The 22,967-nt window shown below is 36.4% G+C and overlaps 1 protein-coding gene across 2 annotated transcripts; it reads left to right on the plus strand.

Annotated features, from left to right (window-relative positions):
- Positions 1-364: 364 nt before the first annotated feature.
- Positions 365-16,915, plus strand: LOC133634057 (phosphoribosyl pyrophosphate synthase-associated protein 1-like). Of its 2 annotated transcripts, XM_062027014.1 has the most exons (11): positions 365-890; positions 5,566-5,618; positions 5,699-5,765; positions 8,871-9,043; positions 9,195-9,310; positions 9,429-9,484; positions 9,690-9,835; positions 12,156-12,206; positions 13,095-13,165; positions 16,239-16,385; positions 16,580-16,915. In XM_062027014.1, the coding sequence occupies exons 1-11, from the start codon at positions 727-729 to the stop codon at positions 16,736-16,738; spliced, it is 1,203 nt and encodes a 400-aa protein (XP_061882998.1). In that variant the 5' UTR covers positions 365-726; the 3' UTR covers positions 16,739-16,915. The 2 variants fall into 2 exon arrangements, with proteins under 2 accessions (XP_061882998.1, XP_061882999.1); XM_062027015.1 differs by lacking the exon at positions 12,156-12,206 and having other exon boundaries at positions 367-890.
- Positions 16,916-22,967: the final 6,052 nt, after the last annotated feature.

Genomic DNA, 22,967 nt, shown 5'->3' on the forward strand with positions numbered 1-22,967 from the left:
CGCCACAGTTCGCTCACAATAAACAATAAACACTTAGGTATTTTTTACATGTGAATAATATAAATACAGTCTATTATACAGCATTATTCACATGTGAATAATATAAATACAGTTTTTTATACAATCAAGTAAGGTCAAAAATTGATATTCGATATTGATATTCAATACTCTATCTGTATTTTCTTTAGTTTTCTTTTCTTGATGTTGAAAGTGCCTTGACTTTAGTGGGAATTATCAATGTATGTTTGTTGTTCAATAAATAAAAAAAATAGCTGGTTGCCCTTTAAGATGACGTCACTGCAGTTACCTCCACTGATTGGTCGGTGTCGTCAGCATGCTCTCGCCTCTGATTGGCTACCTCGGACATGACACTTTACTGCTATCGAGTCGACGCTGCGAAAGTTTACTTTCTGCATCACTCGACTGTTGCAACATTTGACCCAAGTGTGTGCTAGTGAAAGACATTGGCGGTGGGTGTAGAAGTTGTTGGTTTAGCCATTGTGGCGCAGCACGTAAATGCTCCCATATTTCCTCTTTTCGAAAGTTCTCTCATAGTTTTTCGTTGCATTTCTTCCCGAGTTTGATTCGACTTTTTCTTTCACTTCCGATTATAGAGAGAGGGGGTGGGGGAGCTCTACTTGGAGTCAAGTATTTTTTTTCCTCCGAAAAATTGTGTGGGAAAAGTGAAGTCAAGAAGAAGAAGAAGGGCGGTGTGTCCAAAACAACATGCCGATAAGGCGTTTCGGGGGTCACAGGTCTCTCGTGTCGCGCTCTAATTCTCCAAAACTCTCGTATGGTTACTCGAAAATGAACGTTTCAAAAGGCGGATACCGTGTTTTCTCTGCCAACTCCAGCACTGCCTCCGTGCAGCTGGCCAAGAAGATAACAGAGTAAGTACACTCCACCTCCATTGTTGTGATGTTTTTGTTGCTAGCTTGCTAACTGAAAGTGCTGCTAGCATTAGCATGAGGCGACCTGTCTTTTCTTTTAATGCGCGCATGCGCACTACCTCACGACCCCGCAAACAACCCCCTGACTTTAAAAGAAGACCATGATAACTTACCTTGCATCTCAAAAATAACATTTACGTGGTGTTTTGTAATAATTTGAATTTTCAAAAAAAATTATTAAATTAGTTTATTGATGAGGTGGCGACTTGTCCAGGATGTACGCCGCCTTCCGCCCGAATAAAGATGAGATAGGCTCCAGCACCCCCCGCCACCCCAAAAGGGGCAAGCGGTAGGAAATGGATGGATGGACGAAAGTTTATCGATACATCTTTCAGTTTCGGGTTGTAAAAAGAACACTGGTGTCTAGTGATGGGTTGATGAGGCGTCATGAAGCGTTTCGACACATTGGAAAACTGTATTGATACTGTGTCGATACTGTGTCACTAAATACTGACATCTGCTGGACATTAAAAATCCCTACAGGCAACCTATGGACCGACTCAACTGACACTGATTTTATGACCTAGTATATACAATAATATAAACCAAGTCATTGTATTTCATTTAGGATTATTTCAAATCTTCATTTAAATAAAAATATATTTTTATCTTTTTTAGATACAGTCAATAAATAATGTGAACATGTATCATAACATGGAAATCTAAGAGAACAGGTTGTGAATGAGGATGCTTGTAGACTGGGAATTTAAAAAACAATTTTTTTTACACATTTTTATTTAAAAAATACAGATTTTCCAACGTATTAAATTTTAGACGATTTCTCTTCTTAGCTATTATTTCTCCGGCTGCAGAAAAGACCCGCTGACAGGGCACAGAGGAGGCGGCAGTGCGACACAGTTCGCGTATCGGTCACATGACCGAAACAGCTCATGATCGGTCACGTGACTTTCTAAAAGCGGTACGCGCACCGACACAGGGTTTTGCTCTATGAGCTCGACGCATGCGCCGATGCATCGGTGTTGCCGGACCCATCACTAGTGGTGTCCTAAGTGCAACCCAGAGCTAGTTTTTATTGGCCCACATTATATTCTGTAAATTACATTTAAGATGTACACTATTTGCATATTCACCTCTAACACACAGGCTAAGAATGTTGATGTTTCGTTTAGATAATTCAGAATATATGGTAGGTAGGTCTTTATTGTCATTGCACTACAAAACTTTGTGTTAAAGTTAAAGTACCAACGATTGTCACACACACTAAGTGTGGTGTAATTTGTCCTTTGCATTTGACCCATCCCCTTGTTCACCACCTGGGGGGGGGGGGGGGGGGGGCAGTGAGCAGCAGCAGTGGCTGCGCCCGGGAATCATTTGGGTGATTTAACCCCCAATTCCAAACCTTGATGCTGAGTGCCAAGCAGGGAGGTAATGGGTCCCATTTTTATTGTCTTTGGTATGACTCGGCCGGGGTTTGAACTCACAACCTACCAATTTTTAATTTTCCTGAGGGAACTCTCCTGAAGGAATCAATAAAGTACTATCTATCTATCTCTATTTCTATCTACTGTATCTCTATCTCTCTCTCTCAGGGCGGACACTCTAACCACTAGGCCAATGAGTAGGTTTAAGCACAAACCCGTTCAAGATTAGACGAACAAACAGTGTACAGGGTTACAGAACAGGAACGCTGATGGATCGCCACACGGCGCCCCGTAAAAGATAGGAAAAAGGTCAAAGCTGGGGGAAGGTTGAGTAAAAAAAATACAGTCTAGACTGGGCTCCTAAGGGGGCCCAGTCTGGAGTGGAAAAAGACCTCCCTAGCAAAGTACATATACATATTACAAAGTACATCTCGAGACTAGCAACAGATAGGAGGGAATGGGAGCCACGGTGACAGGCTGCAGCTCTTCAGGCGCTACCCAGCCGTCTATCACCCCCAAGGGATTCGCGTCAAGGGCGTTGGATGGGGGGCACGGTATGTGTATGTGGCATATATTTTCATGGATGAATGTGTGTGTAAGCCTGCCGCGTGTCTCTGTTCTGCGGCCTTGATGTCGTGCAGTCGCTAGTCCAAAGTCAACAACAGGTGTGTGTCCATGAGAGACAAGAAGGGAGTTTGTTGTGTCTTCGCCGCACTGTCCTTCGGGAGAGTCTCGAAGCCAGGGAAACAATCCAAGTTAAAATGTTTTGTATGCGAGTGAAAATAAAATTTGCTTTTCACTCTAAATTGTTGATGACTGGTCCTCAGAATTCATCCTGCGGGGCAGACAGTCCGATGTTATCCAAATCACAAGAGTGTCCACAGTTTTTCTCGAATCCTACAATCATTTGTGGCAGCTTTGGGGTACTTTGAAGACTGCCAGCAACTTCCACTTTGTCGACAAACCAGAGCCACGCTTAACAAACCAGAGCAACACTACATTGGTTTCAGCATCTTTAATGTCCAAAATTTATTCAAGCCTTTCTGTATGAGGCCTGCTGTGGAACAACTCTGGATATAGTTTGCTTTTATGGTCACATTTTGGTTATTCTGGATGTTACAGTACTTGTCAACAATGCAACTGAAATAAGATGACTGTCATTTCCCTTTACTGATCCAAATAATACTATTAAAAAAATAAGAAATGCAGTAGTACCTTAACTTACGAGGTTAATTGGGCCTGTGACTGAGCTCTTTACTAAAAACACTTGTATCTAAAGTAAACATTTCCCATTTGTTTAATTATTAAAATCAATTTAATTGGTGCTTGTAACTCTAAAGACAGCTGTTATCTCAAAACACTCTTTAGATGAGTACTTCTTAAAGGTTATTTTTAATCTATTCCTTACTGAGTAGAGAAGGTAAAACAATGCTCCCAGAAGCAGCAGAGAGAACCATCTATCCATTTTCCATACCCGTTGTCTTCATTAGAGTCACTGGTGAGCTTGAGCCTATCCCAGCAGACCTTAGGTGCAATCACAGAGCACATTTAGATAAACGACTTACCACTCACTTTTACGCATATTGACAATTTAGAGTCTCTGATTAACCTAACATACATGTTTTTGGGACGTCGGGTATTATTGTACGATCAAGTCCAAAGGTTCTCATCTACCACGCCCCCCCACCCAATGAACAGTATATTCCTTGTGTATGCGAGCATTCAAGATGGATTCCAGAATGTCAACTGGGCGAGGCCCCAGAGGCAGGTTCACAGTTCAATTCTGCTTCTGTTGTCACCAAGCCAAACCTCCACTCAATTGTCTGCAGTAGTTACTGCTAATTATTGATGAACTCACACGCAATTTTGTTGCACAGCTTGAGGCGATTTCTAACGTGTAGGCTTGCTCAAAATGTTGTGTGCACATTTCAATGCCGATGCAGTTTTAGTTTTTGAGTCTTTTGTCTTTGCAAAAGTGCTGAGTCATTTATACTCTCATCATTTTGCCGATTTGTCTACAATAATGTAATTAAGAATTAAAAAATTGTGAGTTGCAACCTTGTAAACATATGCAATGCTACATTAAAACAAAACAAAGGAGAAGAATTGTTCAAATTTAATTGAGTACACCAGGTTTAACAAAACAAAATAAACAACAACCTTCAGAAACAGAAGTTAAAGTTATAAAAATAAAAAAAGTAGGTATGCGTGTTGGTTAGAGGTCAGTCCTAAATTGCCCTCATACACTTCTTCACCTACAAATTAGGAGTGTCCCGATGCAACTCTTTATTTATTTATATCAATATTTAAACCTTGAGTATCGGCCGATGTCATTACGATATCAGCAAGAATCATAGTACATCCTTTTGATAATATGTAGTGTGGGATGTTAGAAAAAACTTAAGCAAGTGAAATTACCCAGAGAACAATGGTATGATAAACACAAACCTAATGACAGACTTATGCTGTCTTTAAATCAAACTGGAAGGGGAAATTGTTTTTTGGTGACACCTAGTGGCCACAATAATTTATGAAGTGAAGATCGTGGCGCAGTAAATTAAATGATGCACACACATTTTTTTTTACTGGATATGTTCTAATACGATACGGCCTTGGAGGCTTTGTATGTGTCAGCAATATGCAACTATAATTATTTGATACTTGTTTATTTTTGACAAATGTGCTGTTTTAGACTGCAATATTGTTCAACTAAGGACACTTATTGTATATGTATAGCTTGTGTGCTATTGTATAGTAGTTCCTTGTAGCTTACGGTATAGCCCATCATGTTTACATTTTATAATTACATCACTAAAGTAGAAGAAAATACCAACCTTGTCTGCTTATTGGAGGACATTCAGCAATTAACTTGCGAGTCAACACACTGCTGGACTGCTTGTATCGGTGCTTATAGCACGGATTTTAGATGCAAGCCAATACTTATTTTTTTGCTGACAGCAAACCAATATCAGATCAGGATAACCCTACTACAAATAGGAACTGATTATCCTTAAAGTCCATGCATTTTTCAAAGAAAAATAAAACAATGTTGGATCTGCACCAAAAATATTTTGCACATCCTTCGACAGTTGTGTAATTTGTTTTCTGCGTAATCTTGCTAACTAACTAACTAACAAAACCGTAATGAAAATATAACCACTTCAGTTGAGGTGAAATTAAATGAATCATTATTGTTTGTGGTTTTAACCTTCTTCTGCTTGTCTTTTTCTTAGACGCTTGGGTGTAGAGTTGGGCAAGTCTGTTGTATACCAAGAGGCAAATGCAGGTCAGGCTTGGTTATAAAGACAGAGAGAGAGAGGTCTCATCCACCATCATCTTAAACCCACATTTTTGGGCTGTTTACAGAGACCAAAGTGGACGTGAAGGAGTCTGTTCGTGGACAAGACATCTTCATCATTCAGACCATTCCCAGGTGAGACCAAAGAGGTCTTCATGTCCATGTTCTGAATCCTCAAAAAAAAGATTATGAAATAGTGCATTTCAACACACATTAATTGAAAGAAACAGAGGCACAAAATAGGGTAAAATTGATCAACCATGCGAAAAATCCTGGAATAGCCTTGCTGTCTAGACTGCTACATAAGCACTCTTTCAGCTGATCAAAATTACTTGCCTAATATTTCCAATTCACTCTAAGGCAAAAGACAATTAAATATAGCAGGGGTGTCCAAACTACGGCCCGCGAGCCAAGTGCGGCCCACCAGCGTTTTTAATTCGGCCCGCGTGACGGCAGGAGTTCAATAAGCAATTTGGTCGGGCGTGGTGTTTCCATATTACATGCAAATAGCTAGCGATCTGATAGCCATCTGGTGGCCATTAAGAGTAACTAAAGTTTTGACCAATCATAACACTATCATGAAATTACAGCACAGATATTAATTATATAATGTAAACAACCTTTCCCAGTCATGGTGCAGAAAAAAAATGCAACCAGCACCAAAATTCGACAAAGGTGATAACACAGCCTGCTCACTGAACTTAGTGGATACTATAAAACAACCTCCTATCACCATAAAAAACATTTAAATTATACTAATTTAAATCCATTACAAGTGATGATGGGAAAAATGCAAAACACTGTATGCACACTTATCCATGAATGGCACATTTTAGCGACTTAATATTTGATTGATTACAAAACTTTTAAGAAGGTCATCCCACATGTAAACAAGGTAGGAGTTGAACTTTTACATAATCTTAATAACCAATTTTAATGTATATTAATTATATATCCACTACATTATTATAATATGTACACATATATTGATTGGTTCTCTATCTAGATATATGTATACGGTATATGTGTGTATGTATATATATATATAAATATGTATACACCCATCCATACACATATACTGTATATATACAGGGTTTCACCCAGCTTGAAATCTACATGTGGTGTGGGGGAGTGACTAGGGGCGTGGTCATTGTATTGCCATCACACCATTTGCGTAATTGTTGATGATGCATATATGTTAATGCTAAAAATAATTTACGTACATTTAAAAATAAGTCTGTGTTATTAGTAATTATTTTACTAACATATTTTTGTTATATATCGTTTTGCTCTATTTGTAGAATTGTTGTTATTGTACAATAGAACACAGGCTGTATACTCGCGTCTGTCTTTCAGGTAGGGGAAGCTATTTTCCATCTATTAATTATGAGCACAGTCTCCAATAACAGATAAAAGATATAAACATGCTCGATTTTAAAAAGAAAACTTCATTTAAAAAATTATAAATATCTCCATATCAACAGGAACAACGGAATGAAAGTTGAAAAGTGCTTTGGGTGTTTTGTATTTCAAGATTGCTGATTCGCTCTTTTTGCTGTCAATCAAAAAGGGATTCAGCCCAGACAGGCCATCCAATAATCATGCGGAAGCCCGGCGACTTACTTTCAATCCCTCTTATTTATTTGTTCAGCGTCCGTGGGCGGGACAAAGTCGAGTATTTTAGGTTGCAGCACTGTGATGCTACCAATGAAAAAAGTCGTGCCAACTGTCGCCAAAGTAACTAATTCTAAAATAAAGTTAAACACATTCTAATGCATATAGACAATGAAATGCAAACACAAAATAACTTATTTGAACACTTTTTTATATATTTTAGGGGGAGCTGAACTTCCCTTGCAGTCTTTAGCAATCGCCACTGCTGTATATCTGGTGAACGTGCGACATAATTAACTGCCACAATCGTTGTCATGAGTGATTCAGGAAAAATACAACGATTTGGGTGGATTTGTCTTATTTCCAGTGTAGAAGGAAAGCCAAAACTGTGAGCTAATAAAGTGACAGCAAATAGCCTGGACAGCAGTCGTGAGACGATCAAACATCACTTTTAACGCCATCAGTTGGTACATGTTGCTGTCTTTACGGCATTTTCAGAATAGTAAGTTCAAATGAAAGCCTGTTATTCTATTCTGTTTAATACGTAGGCAAGCTAGCTGCGGGCTACAAACAACATACAGTATTTTGGAAAAAAGACCTTAAGTATTTCCTACATTTCGAACAGACATTGAGAGACACATAACACTGATTAGTTAGTAATTATGTACAGGACACTATGATGATTAAATAATAGTTAGTGAACTGACGTTGTTTTCAACTACAAGAAAAAACTTTAAGCTCTACAAATTTCATAATATAACCTCAGGTATGTTTTCTGAGTTTTTTGCATGCTTGTTATAGAATTTTACATTACATGTTCAATGATGATAATGCTAGTAAATTATCTACAAAAAACCCTTTAAATTCTGTGGTAGTTTTCATGCGACATGTAAGTGTCAAAAAGACATCCAAAAGAGGTTGGTAGATGAGAGGTCAAATATAACGTAACATGTATTTTGGGGTTTGCATGGCAGCACTTAATGCTGATTCGAAATGTTCTTTGTTTTCCTCAATTTTCCTCATTTTTTTCTCAAAGGTGTATGCCATCTACTGTACAGTGTTGTAATGACAAGCTGCTTTCACAGAGCGAGGGCACAACAGGTAGAGATGGGAATCTTTGCGCACGATTCGATTACCTGAACGACAGTTAAATTAATTTTCACATTGACTAAATTAATGGAAATGTCTGCAAAACTGGAACATAAGTGCTCTAGATAAAGGAGCTGGTCGTATCTCTCTGTGAGGTGGCTCACTGCAGTCAGACAAATTTTAGAACTGTCTGCATTACTTTATTTACAATAAATAATTGAATATTGATTATTCACGTTAACTAATCGATTTATTAATCGTCTATGTCCGAAATGCGATGCATATAAAAATCGATTATTTCCCCCACCTCTAGTGCCAAATCTGAACTGTGGCGGGCCACCACAAATAAGTGAATGTATGGAAAACATTGTGTACCCAATTCTTGTATAGTCACCCACTCCAATCTGGAAAAAGTGAAGTGGGACCACCTGGCCTTAAAAAAAAGATGTCGGTTACACCTGTTTTTGAAGCCAAACATTGCATCCAGTCGCCTGCCAAGAGCTGTCAGTAGACTAGATTTATGTGCTTTTTTGGCAGAGATGTCAACACCGCCATCATGGAGCTGCTGATTATGGCGTATGCCCTAAAAACTTCCTGCGCGAAGAACATCATTGGGGTCATCCCGTACTTTCCGTACAGCAAGCAGTGCAAGATGAGGAAGAGGGGCTCCATTGTTTGCAAGCTACTGGCCGCCATGTTGGCTAAAGCTGGTATGTGCACTCGCTTCTGCATCGGTGTGACTGATTAAAGTTGCAACTAAGTGGTGTAACTGCACTGCATCACACCCAGGGGTGTATTTTTTGAATATTTGCACAGTGTTATGTATGCAGTTAGTTCAGTATAATCCCTCCAATGTTGCAGGACTGACTCACATTATCACCATGGACCTGCATCAGAAAGAAATCCAGGGCTTCTTTAGTTTCCCCGTTGACAACTTGAGAGCTTCCCCCTTCCTCATCCAGTACATCCAAGAAGAGGTGCATTACATTGGAATATTGTCCATTGGTGAACAACAGACAGTTAATGCAGTTGTATGTTATGTAAAAGACAATGTAAAGTAATACCGATCGTTTTGCTCTTCCCCACACTTCTCAGATCCCAGACTACAGGAATGCTATCATTGTCGCAAAGTCGCCGTCGGCTGCGAAGAGGTAATGACACAAGTTGCAATGTTGACATCATCCAGTTTTGCATATTTTTGTTTGATATCTTTTCCTTATGCTCTCATAGTGGATCTTGTCTTTGCTGTTGTCGGTTTCTTCTGTTCCAACATCCTTCTGCTCTCTTTTTGCCTTGCCTATGTGTGTGTTGATACACGTCGTGTTTGTCAGTCCCTTTGACTCTCGTGTGTCTCAGGGCGCAGTCCTACGCCGAGAGGCTTCGGCTCGGCCTGGCCGTCCTGCACGGCGCTGCTAGCAATTTAGAGTCGGGCATGGGCGATGGCCCCACCTCGCCCCCGCCATGTCGCCCCAGCGCTGGACACCCAGGCCTGGAGCTGCCACGTAAGACAGAGAATGTGCACGCCCACACACTTATGTACAGAATGTTGCCATGACATGTCAATCTTCCATGAGTGACGAAATATAACCCTAAAGTTGAGTCCTCCCCATACTTAAAAAAAGAAGTCAAACAATCGTCAGTCAATAGTTTGGGTCTTTACGCAGATAAAATAATATCTGTTCAATTACTGATACTTTGCATATGGGCCGTTTCACCGAATCTGTGCTATTTGCGGACCCATAGTGTCTTTCAGTGATTCTCAAACTGTGGTACAAGGCTTCATCTAGTGGTACGCCAAAGATTTGATTCATTATTTAAATACTGTGTTCCTGTTCAAACTGTGTGTAATGTTACACTGGCCAAAAATATTAAATATTAATAAACCTCTACCTTGTTTTAATGAATACTTAGGCCCACTACGCTACTGTATTTTACTGTTAGTCATTAGAGTAGTACTCGAAAAGTCAAGTGTTTCTGTAGGTGGTACTTAGTGAAAAAAGTTTAAGAACCACTGTTCTAGATGACTGAAAATTTCTCTGTACGTATTTTTTGTTACTGAAAATGAATCTGGCTCTCATTTACCATTATAGCAATTAGTTTTTGAGTACTGGGTAGAAAACTAACTGTACCGGTACTTGAAACACCCCCTTTCCATCGCCAGACTCGATATGCCGGTCCCTCTTTGTGTGACAACATCTACAGAACTGGAGCCTATTTCTCAGCATAGACAGTGTGGATAAAGGCAAAGTTTAATTTTAGGAGGTGACAAATGCTGGTTTTCCAGTGTTCAAGGTAGGGTTAAACAATATAAATTAGACGACAATAGAGCGTTTCATACTATCGTTATATCATGATAATGCATGTTGATGACGCATTTTAGTTGTCCTGTCCTGAAAATTTGGCAGAGACAAGCGAACGAACGCGTTCCCAAATGCAGCGTCCTCGCTAGCAGTAAAGTCCCCCCACAGTGCAAAGCCACTTTTAAGTCAGTAATAATTGCTTCCACGACGGCAAATAAACTACGTTTTTCTTACAAGTATCATCCCTTTGAGGACGAGGAATAGCTAAGCATGGTACACTACAAACCGTAGGCGGATACAATAAACCATGCTAAGAGCAAGCTCGTGGTCTTTAATGTAAACAGAATGGGTGAATCGATTCACATAGCAACCGTAACGATACCAAGTATAAGCCGTATAGAGTTGATACTACAATGATTAGATCAATATTTTTATTATCACAACATCTTTTGTTGTATTTTTTATTGTTTACAAGCTTAGCCAACTTTAAGGACAGAAAACAAGGGATTTAAATCAGAACTAATCGTAGGAAATTATTTAAATATTGAATTTATATATTACACCGCCATCCTGTGTTTTTTGTCTGATTATAATTGCGGTCAAAAATGTAATCATTCAATGCTCCTGAAAATTTGAAGTATCAGCATTGGTATGACCAATACTGCCCCTGTAACTACTTGGTATTGGATCGACACCTAAATTTGTAGCATCACCCAACAGTAACGTAAATTATTCAAACAACAGAAAAGTTCTTATTGCATTTTAACATAAGTGTAGATGGAACCATGTTACAACAGAGGGTAACCAGGTATTAACAGAAAATTAGCAAGTAGATTATTAATAGTTTTGAGAAAATAGTACAACCGGAATTTACGCAAAATGTTATTGCACATGTCAGCAGCCAAAATGGGAACATTTGTATTCCGTTTTAAAATATATTTTAGTTATTTACATACCAAATAGTAAAGATATCGTGATATTTGTCGTTATCGCAGAAGGCTGCAATATATATCGTCCTATATATTTTAGGCCGTATCATCGAGTTCAGTGATTCTCAAACTGTGGGGGCTTCATCGAGTGGTACGCTAAATAATCACTTCATCAAATATTCAAACACAGTGTTACTGTTTTAATTGTGTTTAATGTTACAGTAGCCAAACATATTAAATATACTTTTAAAATAAAACCTCTGCCTTGTTTTCTAATAATATTTAGGTCTATTTTTTAGTTTTAATGTTGGTCATTAGTGTGGTACTTGGACAGCCAAGTGTTTTCTGAGGTGGTACTTGGTGAACAAAGTTAGATAACTACTGGTTTAGTTAGTTCAAGATAGTTTAGTTTAATTGATCAATTTGTATTTATTAAATATGCAATGTAAAGGACACTGCTTCACGGAAAAAAAAGAAGTCTGGGGACACAAATGACATCAGTTTGTTGAAATGGCCCAAATGTTTGTGTTTTTAACTGCTCAAATGTGCCTTTCACTACATTATTTACAGTCTTATTGTGTTGTTATTTACAGCCAACACAGGCAGCAGATCTCGTGTCCCATTTCCAGGGATTGAGCTTCCAAGTATGATCATGCTTAACGCCTGAATCCATTTCTGTCTCTTGTTGATTGGGGACGCTTCCCTGCATGGAGCTTGGAATGTGTTACCTCTTCACGCCCTTCCTAGACTTTTTGGCAAACATGAAACTTTAAAAAAAACCAACTGTTTAGTATCTGATACATAAAGGCGGTACGTCTGCGGTGATAGAAAGGTTGCTTCCACATGTACCTGCTTGTTGAAGAAATTCATATTGAACATTGGTAGTTAATGGTAATATTTTAGAAAAAAAACATAGCCCTAGCAGAGACATGCACCAATAACTGTTATCGTGAATCAGCTGATTGCAGTTTATGAGTAAGTATTAACTACAGTAAAAACAATTGTTTAAAAGTAAGGCTTTGTGTCCTGTCAACATGTGCGGGTAATGTTCTTTGCTGTCTGGAGGGGATGCTGCCATAGGTGTGGTGGGTTGCATCGCTTGCGTCAATGATTATTTGGTATCCCTTAATTTACTTCAGTGATAAGCATTAACCCTAATCTCTCACATGCTTATTTGTGTAATCTTGCACATCCCAGAAATACCGTTGGATTCCAAATAATGATCGACTGGTTCTTGAAAGATAAGCGCTTCTGTGGACCATCACTTTATAAATCTTTAAAATGATAATATGGATGAAAAATGAGTGCAAATCAGTCTGGGTTTTTTTCCCATAAAATCCCACGTTTGTGCTCTGTGTGTGAAAGCGGCAATGATGGGTTAAATAATGGTCTTGCATGCTGTTATTGCAGGTTTTAACCAAATTTCTTCTCAACATGTCTTTTTTTTCGCCCTGTGGAATCTGCCCCTCGTTGCTTTTGCAAGGTTGCTATCTTTTTTGGGGGGTAAATGTGGGTGTTCTTCTGTCTTTTAGTAATGATGGCCAAGGAGAAGCCACCCATCACTGTCGTCGGAGATGTGGGCGGAAGAATCGCCATCATTGTTGTAAGACTGGATTTGACTACTCCCTAAGTATTAAAATTAGCGTAGCAATCGATTCCTCCTTGTGGAAATCAGTAGTATACAAACAAACTGTATTACAACTTTATTGTAAATTTTAAATATAACTATTACTCCCGTCATATTCAATCAATCAGAACTTCATTCATATGGCACTTTTCAGACGCAAGCAAACTGCAACACAACACTTTTTACTCATTTTTAAAGGTAAAGAAAGAAAACGCACACTCGTCACCATTGACAATAACAAAACCTGGCAACGCCACCTTTAAGACATCCGCACTGGAGAATAATTAAAAATGAACATTGTGTTAAAAAATGATGATTAAAAAAAAACAGTAAGTTATTACAATTTTAGTCTCAACGTTACAGTATGAGAATTTTTTTTAAAGCAGTAAGTTTAGGGTTAAAAATAAACTGCAATACATATTTTATGTTAACATTTGTGCTGTTAAATGATTAATAAAAAAAAATCAGATTATCACACTTTTTGATTTGAACAAATCTCAGGTAATTACATGCATGCATAGAATTTATTGAATTAATTATTTAATTTAGTCAGAATGTATAGTTGTGGATGTACGGTATAATTATAGGTTGCAAAGGTGTACTGTATTGTCTAAATTATTAATTTTTTGGTTGAGCTAAATTAAAGGGGCTGTTTGCAACTTGGTTAAAGTAAAATTGTTCAAAACAAAACATATAACATTGCCAGCTAGCTTACATTACCATTTTAGTTTAATTAAACACATATATTTTTTAAGTGTCTGTATTTTTCACAATGACTAATCACACTACCGGTCAAAAGTTTTTGAAGCAATAAGTAATTATGCCCCAGTATTTATCTGGTATACAAAATATAACCACAGTTTTAATACTGAACTTCCTTTGCTGCCAATATTATTTTTTGTACAACCAGCTACTGTAAGATACACAAGTATTTGGAGAGTGACCGTTTTTTTAATGATTTTTGCCATTTAGAGTATACATCACCACCATGGATTAGAATCAATTATTAAATAAATCAACATGCAATAAAAGTATAGACTTCGGAGCTGTGACCAAAATATTTCAGGAATGTACAGCATAGCACTGAGTTTGCCCAAACACACACTGAAAATATAAAAACCTTTTTAACACTTGGATGAAAGTATTTTTCAGTAAATGGACATATTTAAATTATGAGTATTAAACAATATTAATATATTTACAATGATCTCGGTTGAATCACTGAAAATGAAATGGATATCATAAATTATAGAAGGTAAATGCCATATTTTTGTCAAACCTTTTATATTAAAGGTAAAACAACACTTCAATCTCATGGAAATTTGTTCCAAATTCCCTTTGGTGTTATACACTGTCAACTAGGCAACAATCATAAAAAAGTGTCGCTGTCCAAAAGTTTCTGGACCTTACTGTTGCTAGGTTCACAACAACATAGATAGCAAAGGATGTAACAATTTGGTTATATTTACTGAACCCCTCAAATGTTTTGACATACTTGCTGCTACAGTATATGAAGTGTTCTAAAACGTGTGTGTCATCAGAATTATATATATATATATATATATATATATATATATATATATATATATATATATATATATATATATATATATATGTATATATATATATAAAATGTGTGCATATATATATAAAATGTGTGTGTATATATGTATGTGTGTGTGTGTGTGCGTGTATATGTATGCCTGTGTGTGTGTGTGTATATGTACTGTGTGTGTGTGTGTCTATATATATATATATATATATATATATATATATATATATATATATATATATATATATATACAGTACACACACACAGTGCATCCAAAAGTATTGACAGTGCTTCACTTTTTCCACATTTTGTGATGTTACAGCCTTATTCCAAAATGGGATAAATAATTTTTGTCATCAAAATTCTACACACAATACTACATAATGACAGTGTAAAGAGTTTTTTTTAAAGGTTTTTGCACATTTTTTTTCTTTTCGCACCGTATATCATAAATAAAATTGCTTGTCTGTCCGAGGAATTTTTCCGTTAAACTTTGCTACATCGTTATCATTAGCGGACCATACACAAATCTAATGCGCCTGAATGTGTATGTGTTAAACATGGCCACAGTTTATTACATGTGTAGTCATAACATGTGCATGCCGACAGCCTTACTTCAAAATGGAATAAGTTAATTTTTGTATTTAAAAATGTACACACAATACACCGTAATGAAAATGTGAAGTGTTTTTCTTATTGTTTTTTATTTGTTATTTTTGAAAGAAAACAAATCACATTGGGTGCCAGGCATTATGTTTGTAGGAAGTAAAGCAGCGCTCATCACCAGGCCAATACCATCCCTACAGGGAAGCATGGTGCTGTGGGGATGGTTTTCTGCAGCAGGAAAAGGGAGACTAATCAGGATAGAGGGAAAGATGAAAGCAGCAATGCACAGAGACATCCTGGATGAAATCAAACGCTTCACATCCAACTGCTTAAAGATAGGTGTGCCAAGCTTGCGGCATCGTATTAAAAACAGACTTGAGGCTGTAATTGCTGCCAAAGGTACATCAACAAAGTATTGAGCAAATTCTGTGAATACTTATGTGCAAGTGATTTTTTTATTTGTTTAGTTTTAATGAATTTTGAAAACTTCACATTGTCATTATGGGGTATTGTCTGTAGAATTTGGAGGACACAAATAAATGTATTCAATTTTGGATTTAGGCTGTAACATAACAAAATGTGGAAAAAGTGAAGCACTCTGAATACTTGGTTGCTATGGTTACACTGTAAAAGCATATTTAAGCGGAAATTGGTGATGCATTCATTAATAATAACAAGCACCACTCTTGAGCATAGTGATGGCTAGTCTAAGTTGAGGATGCTAAAAGGCTAATTAATAATAACAAAACCCTTCTGTAATTATGTTAAAAATAGCTGGAGATGTTCTGTGCTGATTAGAAGAGTCTTAAGTACTCATTTAATTATTTCATGTTCCTGTTAGTAGCAGATTCAGAATAATTCCAAGAAACGGCACAATGTGTCTTTTCTCAGGACGACATCATCGACGACGTGCAGGAGTTTGTTGCGGCAGCAGAGATCCTGAAGGAGCGAGGAGCCTATAAGATCTACATCATGGCCACACATGGCCTGCTGTCTGCAGAGGCGCCAAGACTGATAGAAGAGTCTGCCATTGATGAGGTGAAATCCCGCTCTCATTCCTTCCTGTTTTATTGCACATCCAGGGCAAATATGTAAAACTATGTAAATTAGGGCCGTTAGACGGGTTCGCTTTTAGAAAGCTCTGTAATTACCGTTGAATGGTTATCCATGTATTTTGAGCAAATCTTTACAAGTGGGCTGTTCAAGAGCTGTCTGTGATGTGGCGCCCCCAGGTGGTGGTGACCAACACCGTGCCCCATGAGGTCCAGAAGCTGCAGTGTTCAAAGATCAAGACAGTGGACGTGAGCATGATCCTTGCCGAGGCCATCCGTCGCATCCATAACGGAGAATCCATGGCCTACCTGTTCCGGAACATCGCCGTGGACGACTGAGGCAACCGCACACACCAAATTCCACTCAATCATGAGCACACCCGTTCAACTTGTGTGGAACTGTAGGAATGTTGCTCCTGTAGAAACGTTATGTATCACTCACAGCATCTCACTATCCTTTCTATATGAACCAAAATAAAACTGAACTTCTCCGGTGAAACGTTGTTTTGAATCATGATTGGCACAATTAATCGGAAAAAAGTAATATCAATAACTATACTTTTTTTAAAATTACTAAAATAATATCTTAGCACAATCCTGATACCTAAATAATTTTAATTATTCAGGAATTAAATTGTTTAAACACACTGTAAAATCACTAATAAAATAATTTTTTACAATTAACTATATAAATAAACATTGATTGATTGATTGATTGAAATACATCCATAAAAAATATTTAGGCATACTCCAGTTACCTAAACTACTTTAATAAGGAAATATATTTTAAAAATGGACTGTAAATCTTAAAAGTACCTGTAAAATATTTTTTTTATGATTAAATGAATAAATAAAAAATTCCTTAGCTCAATCCCACTTCCTACATTAGGAACTAAATGCACCAGAACATCACGTATACAATATTTTTCTTAAATTAAATGCAAAGCTAAAGATAATTTTAGCACAGTTTCGTTACCTAAATTAGTTAAATTATTTAAGAAATATATTGTATAAACTCAATGTAAAATCACTTATGTACACAATATTCTTATTGTACAATTATATAAATGTATAACAAATATCTTAGTACAGTCCTGTTACCTAAATTAGTTGAATAACTAGAAAATAAATTGTATAAATGCACTGTAAATCTTACAATCACCTGTAAAATAAATGTTTACTATTAAATACATTTATAAAAAATACCTTAGCACAGTCTAGTTTAATTAGGAAATAAATTAACCATAAAATGACCTGTCAAATTTTTTTTTTTTTTACAAATACATTTATATATGATACATATCTCAGCACAGTCATGTTATATAAATTAATTTTGTTTGTAAATTACGTGAATATATAAATAATATCTTAGCACTGTCGCGTTATCAACATTTTTTTAATTGATTGGGAATGAATTGTATAAGCGGGTAGTAAAATAGCCTGTAAAATATTTTTTTGAATGACATAGCTATATAAAAAATATGTTTGCGCGCTCCTAATACATAGATTATTTTTTTATATTTATTACGTTAATGCAGTTTTTTCAGTCATTGTAATAAAATAAAGATAAAAGCTTTGTGGCTATATTTCATGTGTTTGCTAATACCATGTTACAAACTCAATTTGCATCATCTTTGTCTTCGGAATTTTGGACAAAAATGAAATAAAGTTATATAAATACTCATTCATAATAGTTTATTATGAGTATTATCCAGATTTTAGAGTTGTAAAAAATTATATATATTTTTGAGAGCGTTGCAATAAGCAAATACCACCGATTCGGGGGATTCACCCAATGAATTAACACCTTTAACTCTCGGTTGCAGTTTGGTTTGCAGCTGCCTGTTTAATTCAACGCTTGCATTCCATTTGTAGCCAACTTTATTCAACAGTACAATTGACAAAAGTTTGTTTCAAAGTTTTGCACTGACAAGATTTTATCACCACGTTTTAATCTGCTATATTATACTGTGTCACATTTAGATAAATAAGCGTGCACTCTATAAGCTCCTGTGTTTATTTTATAATATGTCCTGCATTTAATGAGCTTCCTCAACTCGGTAAATTATTGCACAGGAAATGAAGCCGCAAGATATATAAACACATTGCAAGCTTATTAACGGCGTACATGCAGTGTATAATTACTATTTAAATGACTCCTGTTACATGGAATAGAGGCAGTTCATTATTCCCAAACGCATCAAAGCAAATGCACTAATTTCACTTTGGTAGCAGTCATTTTTAATCATAAAGCAGAAAGAGAATACATAAATAGACATGTTCCCATTCAGGTTAAAGATAACATTGCTGTGTGTTAGCTCCCTGACCCTGAACTTGTTCCAAACGCCTCAGAGTGACTTGAATCAGCTGAGGAGCTTTGACCAAGTCAAGGGGCAAAGATTAATCCTGCGTATAAACCTTTAAAGTAATTGAAATTAAAAAACAACATGCACAAAAAATGTGACAAATACCGCCAGCCACAAGTCCGGGTTGCCCGCTTTGTGAAGACACTCACCACACACCTGTGAAGCCAAGTGTCAGCAGACTGCGGAAGACAGTTTAAAAGTGGACCGAAAGAGGAACTGCAGACTAACGTTTACTCGGCCATTTCCTCAAAATAAAACAGGAAACCTGCGTTATTCTAATCAATGTGGAGTGGGTTTGAGTGGTGTTGCTGGTTCCAGCACCATCTCGACACAGCAGGTCACGATTAAAATAGGAATCTGCTTCACATACAGTCCACCGTCACACCTGGCAAACTACCAAATGATAGCTTTCATAAAGCCGCTTAATACAATCATATTTTTATTCAAATGTCACAATGCTCAAGGGTTCTTCACTTCTGTCCAGGCTTGTCCCCTTAATTAGAACTGAGAGGATGTTCTATTCCTATGGTTAAAACCAGGGACAATTTTCCACTCATTAAAACGTCATGAATTAGAATTAAAGCTTTTAACTTCCTCTTTCAAATTACATTTACAATTACAATTACATATGAGCTTCAAAATGTACTATATGTTGATATGTAATGTATATTGTACTTAGTTCCATATTCTAATTGTATTGGTTTCAAGTTTGTATGTTGCTATGTACACCCAAATAAAATGTAGTACAAAATGTGTGTATATACACTTGTACATAATACGTATGTATGTATATCTATATACAGTATGTGTGTATATATCCATATATATACACACACAATATATATCATATATATAATATATATCATATATACTGTATATATATTATATATACAAATATACTGTATATACATATACACTGTGTAAATGTGTATGTATATTATTTATGTACTGTATATGTGTATAAACATACATACAGATATGTACATATGTATGTGTATACATACATATACGTATGTATGTATATACATACATGTATGTATGTATAAACATATATATGTATGTACATACAAACCCTTTTTCCATATGAGTTGGGAAATTGTGTTAGATGTAAATATAAACGGAATACAATGCAAATCCTTTTCAACCCATATTCAATTGAATGCACTACAAAGACAAGATATTTGATGTTCAAACTCATAAACTTTATTATTTTTTTTGCAAATAATAATTAACTTAGAATTTCATGGCTGCAACACGTGCGAGTAGTTGGGAAAGGCCATGTTCACCACTGTGTTACATCACCTTTTCTTTTAACAACACTCAATAAATGATTGGGAACTGAGGAAACTTATTGTTGAAGCTTTGAAAGTGGAATTCTTTCCCATTCTTGTTTTATGTAGAGCTTCAGTCGTTCAACAGTCCGGGGTCTCCGCTGTCGTATTTTACGCTTCATAATGTGCCACACATTTTCGATGGGAGACAGGTCTGGACTGCAGGCGGGCCAGGAAAGTACCCGCACTCTTTTTTTTACGAAGCCACGCTGTTGTAACACGTGCTGAATGTGGCTTGGCATTGTCTAGCTGAAATAAGCAGGGGCGTCCATGAAAAAGACGGCGCTTAGATGGCAGCATATGTTGTTCCAAAACCTGTATGCACTTTTCAGCATTAATGGTGCCTTCACTTCACAGATGTGTAAGTTACCCATGCCTTGGGCACTAATGCACCCCCATACCATCACAGATACTGGCTTTTCAACTTTGTGTCGATAACAGTCTGGATGGTTCGCTTCCCCTTTTGTCCGGATGACACCATGTCGAATATTTCCAAAAACAATTTGAAATGTGGACTCGTCAGACCACAGAACACTTTTCCACTTTGCATCAGTCCATCTTAGATGATCTCAGGCCCAGAGAAGCTGGCGGCGTTTCTGGATGTTGTTGATAAATGGCTTTCGCTTTGCATAGTAGAGCTTAAACTTGCACTTACAGATGTAGTGACGAACTGTATTTAGTGACAGTGGTTTTTTGAAGTGTTCCTGAGCCCACGTGGTGATATCCTTTAGAGATTGATGTTGGTTTTTGATACAGTGCCGTCTGAGGGATCGAAGGTCACGGTCATTCAATGTTGGTTTCCGGCCATGCCGCTTACGTGGAGTGATTTCTCCAGATTCTCTGAACCTTTTGATGATATTATGGACCGTAGATGTTGAAATCCCTAAATTTCTTGCAATTGCACTTTGAGAAACGTTGTTCTTAAACTGTTGGACTATGCACAAAGGGGTGTACCTCGCCCCATCCTTTCTTGTGAAAGACTGAGCATTTTTTGGGAAGCTGTTTTTATACCCAATCATGGCACCCACCTGTTCCCAATTAACCTGCACACCTGTGGGATGTTCCAAATACGTATTTATTGCCAGCTTTCCCAACTTCTTTGTCACGTGTTGCTGGCATCAAATTCTAAAGTTAATGATTATTTGAAAAAATAAAAGTGTTTATCAGTTTGAACATCAAAATGTTGTCTTTGTAGCATATTCAACTGAATATGGGTTGAAAATTATTTGCAAATCATTGTATTCCGTTTATATTTACATCTAACACAATTTCCCAACTCATATGGAAACGGGGTTTGTATGTATATATATATATACATATATATATATATATATATATATATATATATATATATATATATATATATGTATGTATGTATGTATGTATGTATGTATGTATGTATGTATGTATGTACTGTATATACATATACAGTATATATATATATGTATATATATATATATATATGTATATATATATATATATATATATATATATATATATATATATATATATATATATATATATATATATATATATATATATATATATATATATATATGCATATATGTCTATATGTGTGTATATATATACTGTATGTATATGTATGGGCCGCTCACACTGGTGAATGAATGTTTAGTAGTGGTCGGAGGGGCCGTAGACGCAAACTGGCAGCCGCGCTTCCGTCAAATGTACAAATGTAGCTTATTTATATGTGTACAGTATATGTATGTTTTTTTTTTAGTTAATTTGTATTCATTGAGTGTACATAACACACTAACATGAAAACCAATACTCCTGGAATATGAAGACAGAACTAAGTATATAAAAACAAGTACAATAAACAATACATATCAACATATGCTGCAATGATTCAGACATAATGAAGAAGGGTACGATATATAACTCATGTCACCTGAAAGAGGAATATTACAAACTTAAATTAATATTTTCTGAACTTTTTGGGTTTCCCCGTTTCTCTTTGACCAATTGCATATAATATTTTGCATGGGTAATGAATAAGTTTATAATCTTTATAATCAGTGTCTCTATCATATCCAAGTAAACATGTTCCCCCTACATTTCCTATACCTACTTAATTAAACCATTGCTATTCCAATCAAAAGTGATTCCATTTCAAACCATACAAGACTTGAATGTATGCTTTTTAAAAAAAATAGGTGGCAAATAGGTTTCTATTTTTTTAATAACTAGTGACATACGGAGCCTTGGATAGTTGAATTGATGAGCTACTTAAAAACAATCAAACCCTAACAATATTAAAGACTGGAATAGGGCCATGAACAAAATATTGCACAAAAAGCAATAAGGCAGTACAACCATGTGATTTAAATACCAAATTAATGTGTTTTAACTAACTCTTTGGATAGTATTGTGCACATTTCCAATTGTTGATTTTTTAAATAATAGTTATTTGCACAATGTAATTAGATCCACAGCAATATCTGTATCAGAAACAACAATCATCATAATAAAATATATAATACTAATAAGACATTACCCTGAGTAATTTCCACTGATGTGACTAATGTAGTACCTGCAGTAGAGATGACGTATGTGTACCTAATGTTGTGGCCAGCCGACTAGGTGTAATATGTCTTTTCACCAACAGATGGCAATAGAAGCTAAAGTGAATGAAGTGCAACAAAGTGATCAGGGTGGATGTTATGAAATAGTAATACATGCAGGGTGATTTGTTGATAATTCAATTGACAAAATGTGAACTTGTATTGTAATTTTCTTTCATACATTAGGATTTCAATATGGAAGGACATGCAAATCATCTATTTCCTGTCCAAATTGGCTTACAAGCAGGATGTCAACAGCCTGAGAAGCATTTTCTAAACTTGTGCA

The sequence above is a fragment of the Entelurus aequoreus genome, linkage group LG18 (assembly GCF_033978785.1).
Source record: "Entelurus aequoreus isolate RoL-2023_Sb linkage group LG18, RoL_Eaeq_v1.1, whole genome shotgun sequence".
In the NCBI taxonomy this organism is placed as follows: Eukaryota; Metazoa; Chordata; class Actinopteri; order Syngnathiformes; family Syngnathidae; genus Entelurus; species Entelurus aequoreus.

Bases quoted from the DNA above. Each gene is read 5' to 3' on its own strand.
- LOC133634057 (XM_062027014.1), top strand. From the start codon at position 727: ATGCCGATAAGGCGTTTCGGGGGTCACAGGTCTCTCGTGTCGCGCTCT. The intron at 5,619-5,698 runs GTCAGGCTTGGT...GGCTGTTTACAG, and splicing joins ATACCAAGAGGCAAATGCAG to AGACCAAAGTGGACGTGAAG. The intron at 16,386-16,579 runs GTGAAATCCCGC...TGGCGCCCCCAG, and splicing joins AAGAGTCTGCCATTGATGAG to GTGGTGGTGACCAACACCGT.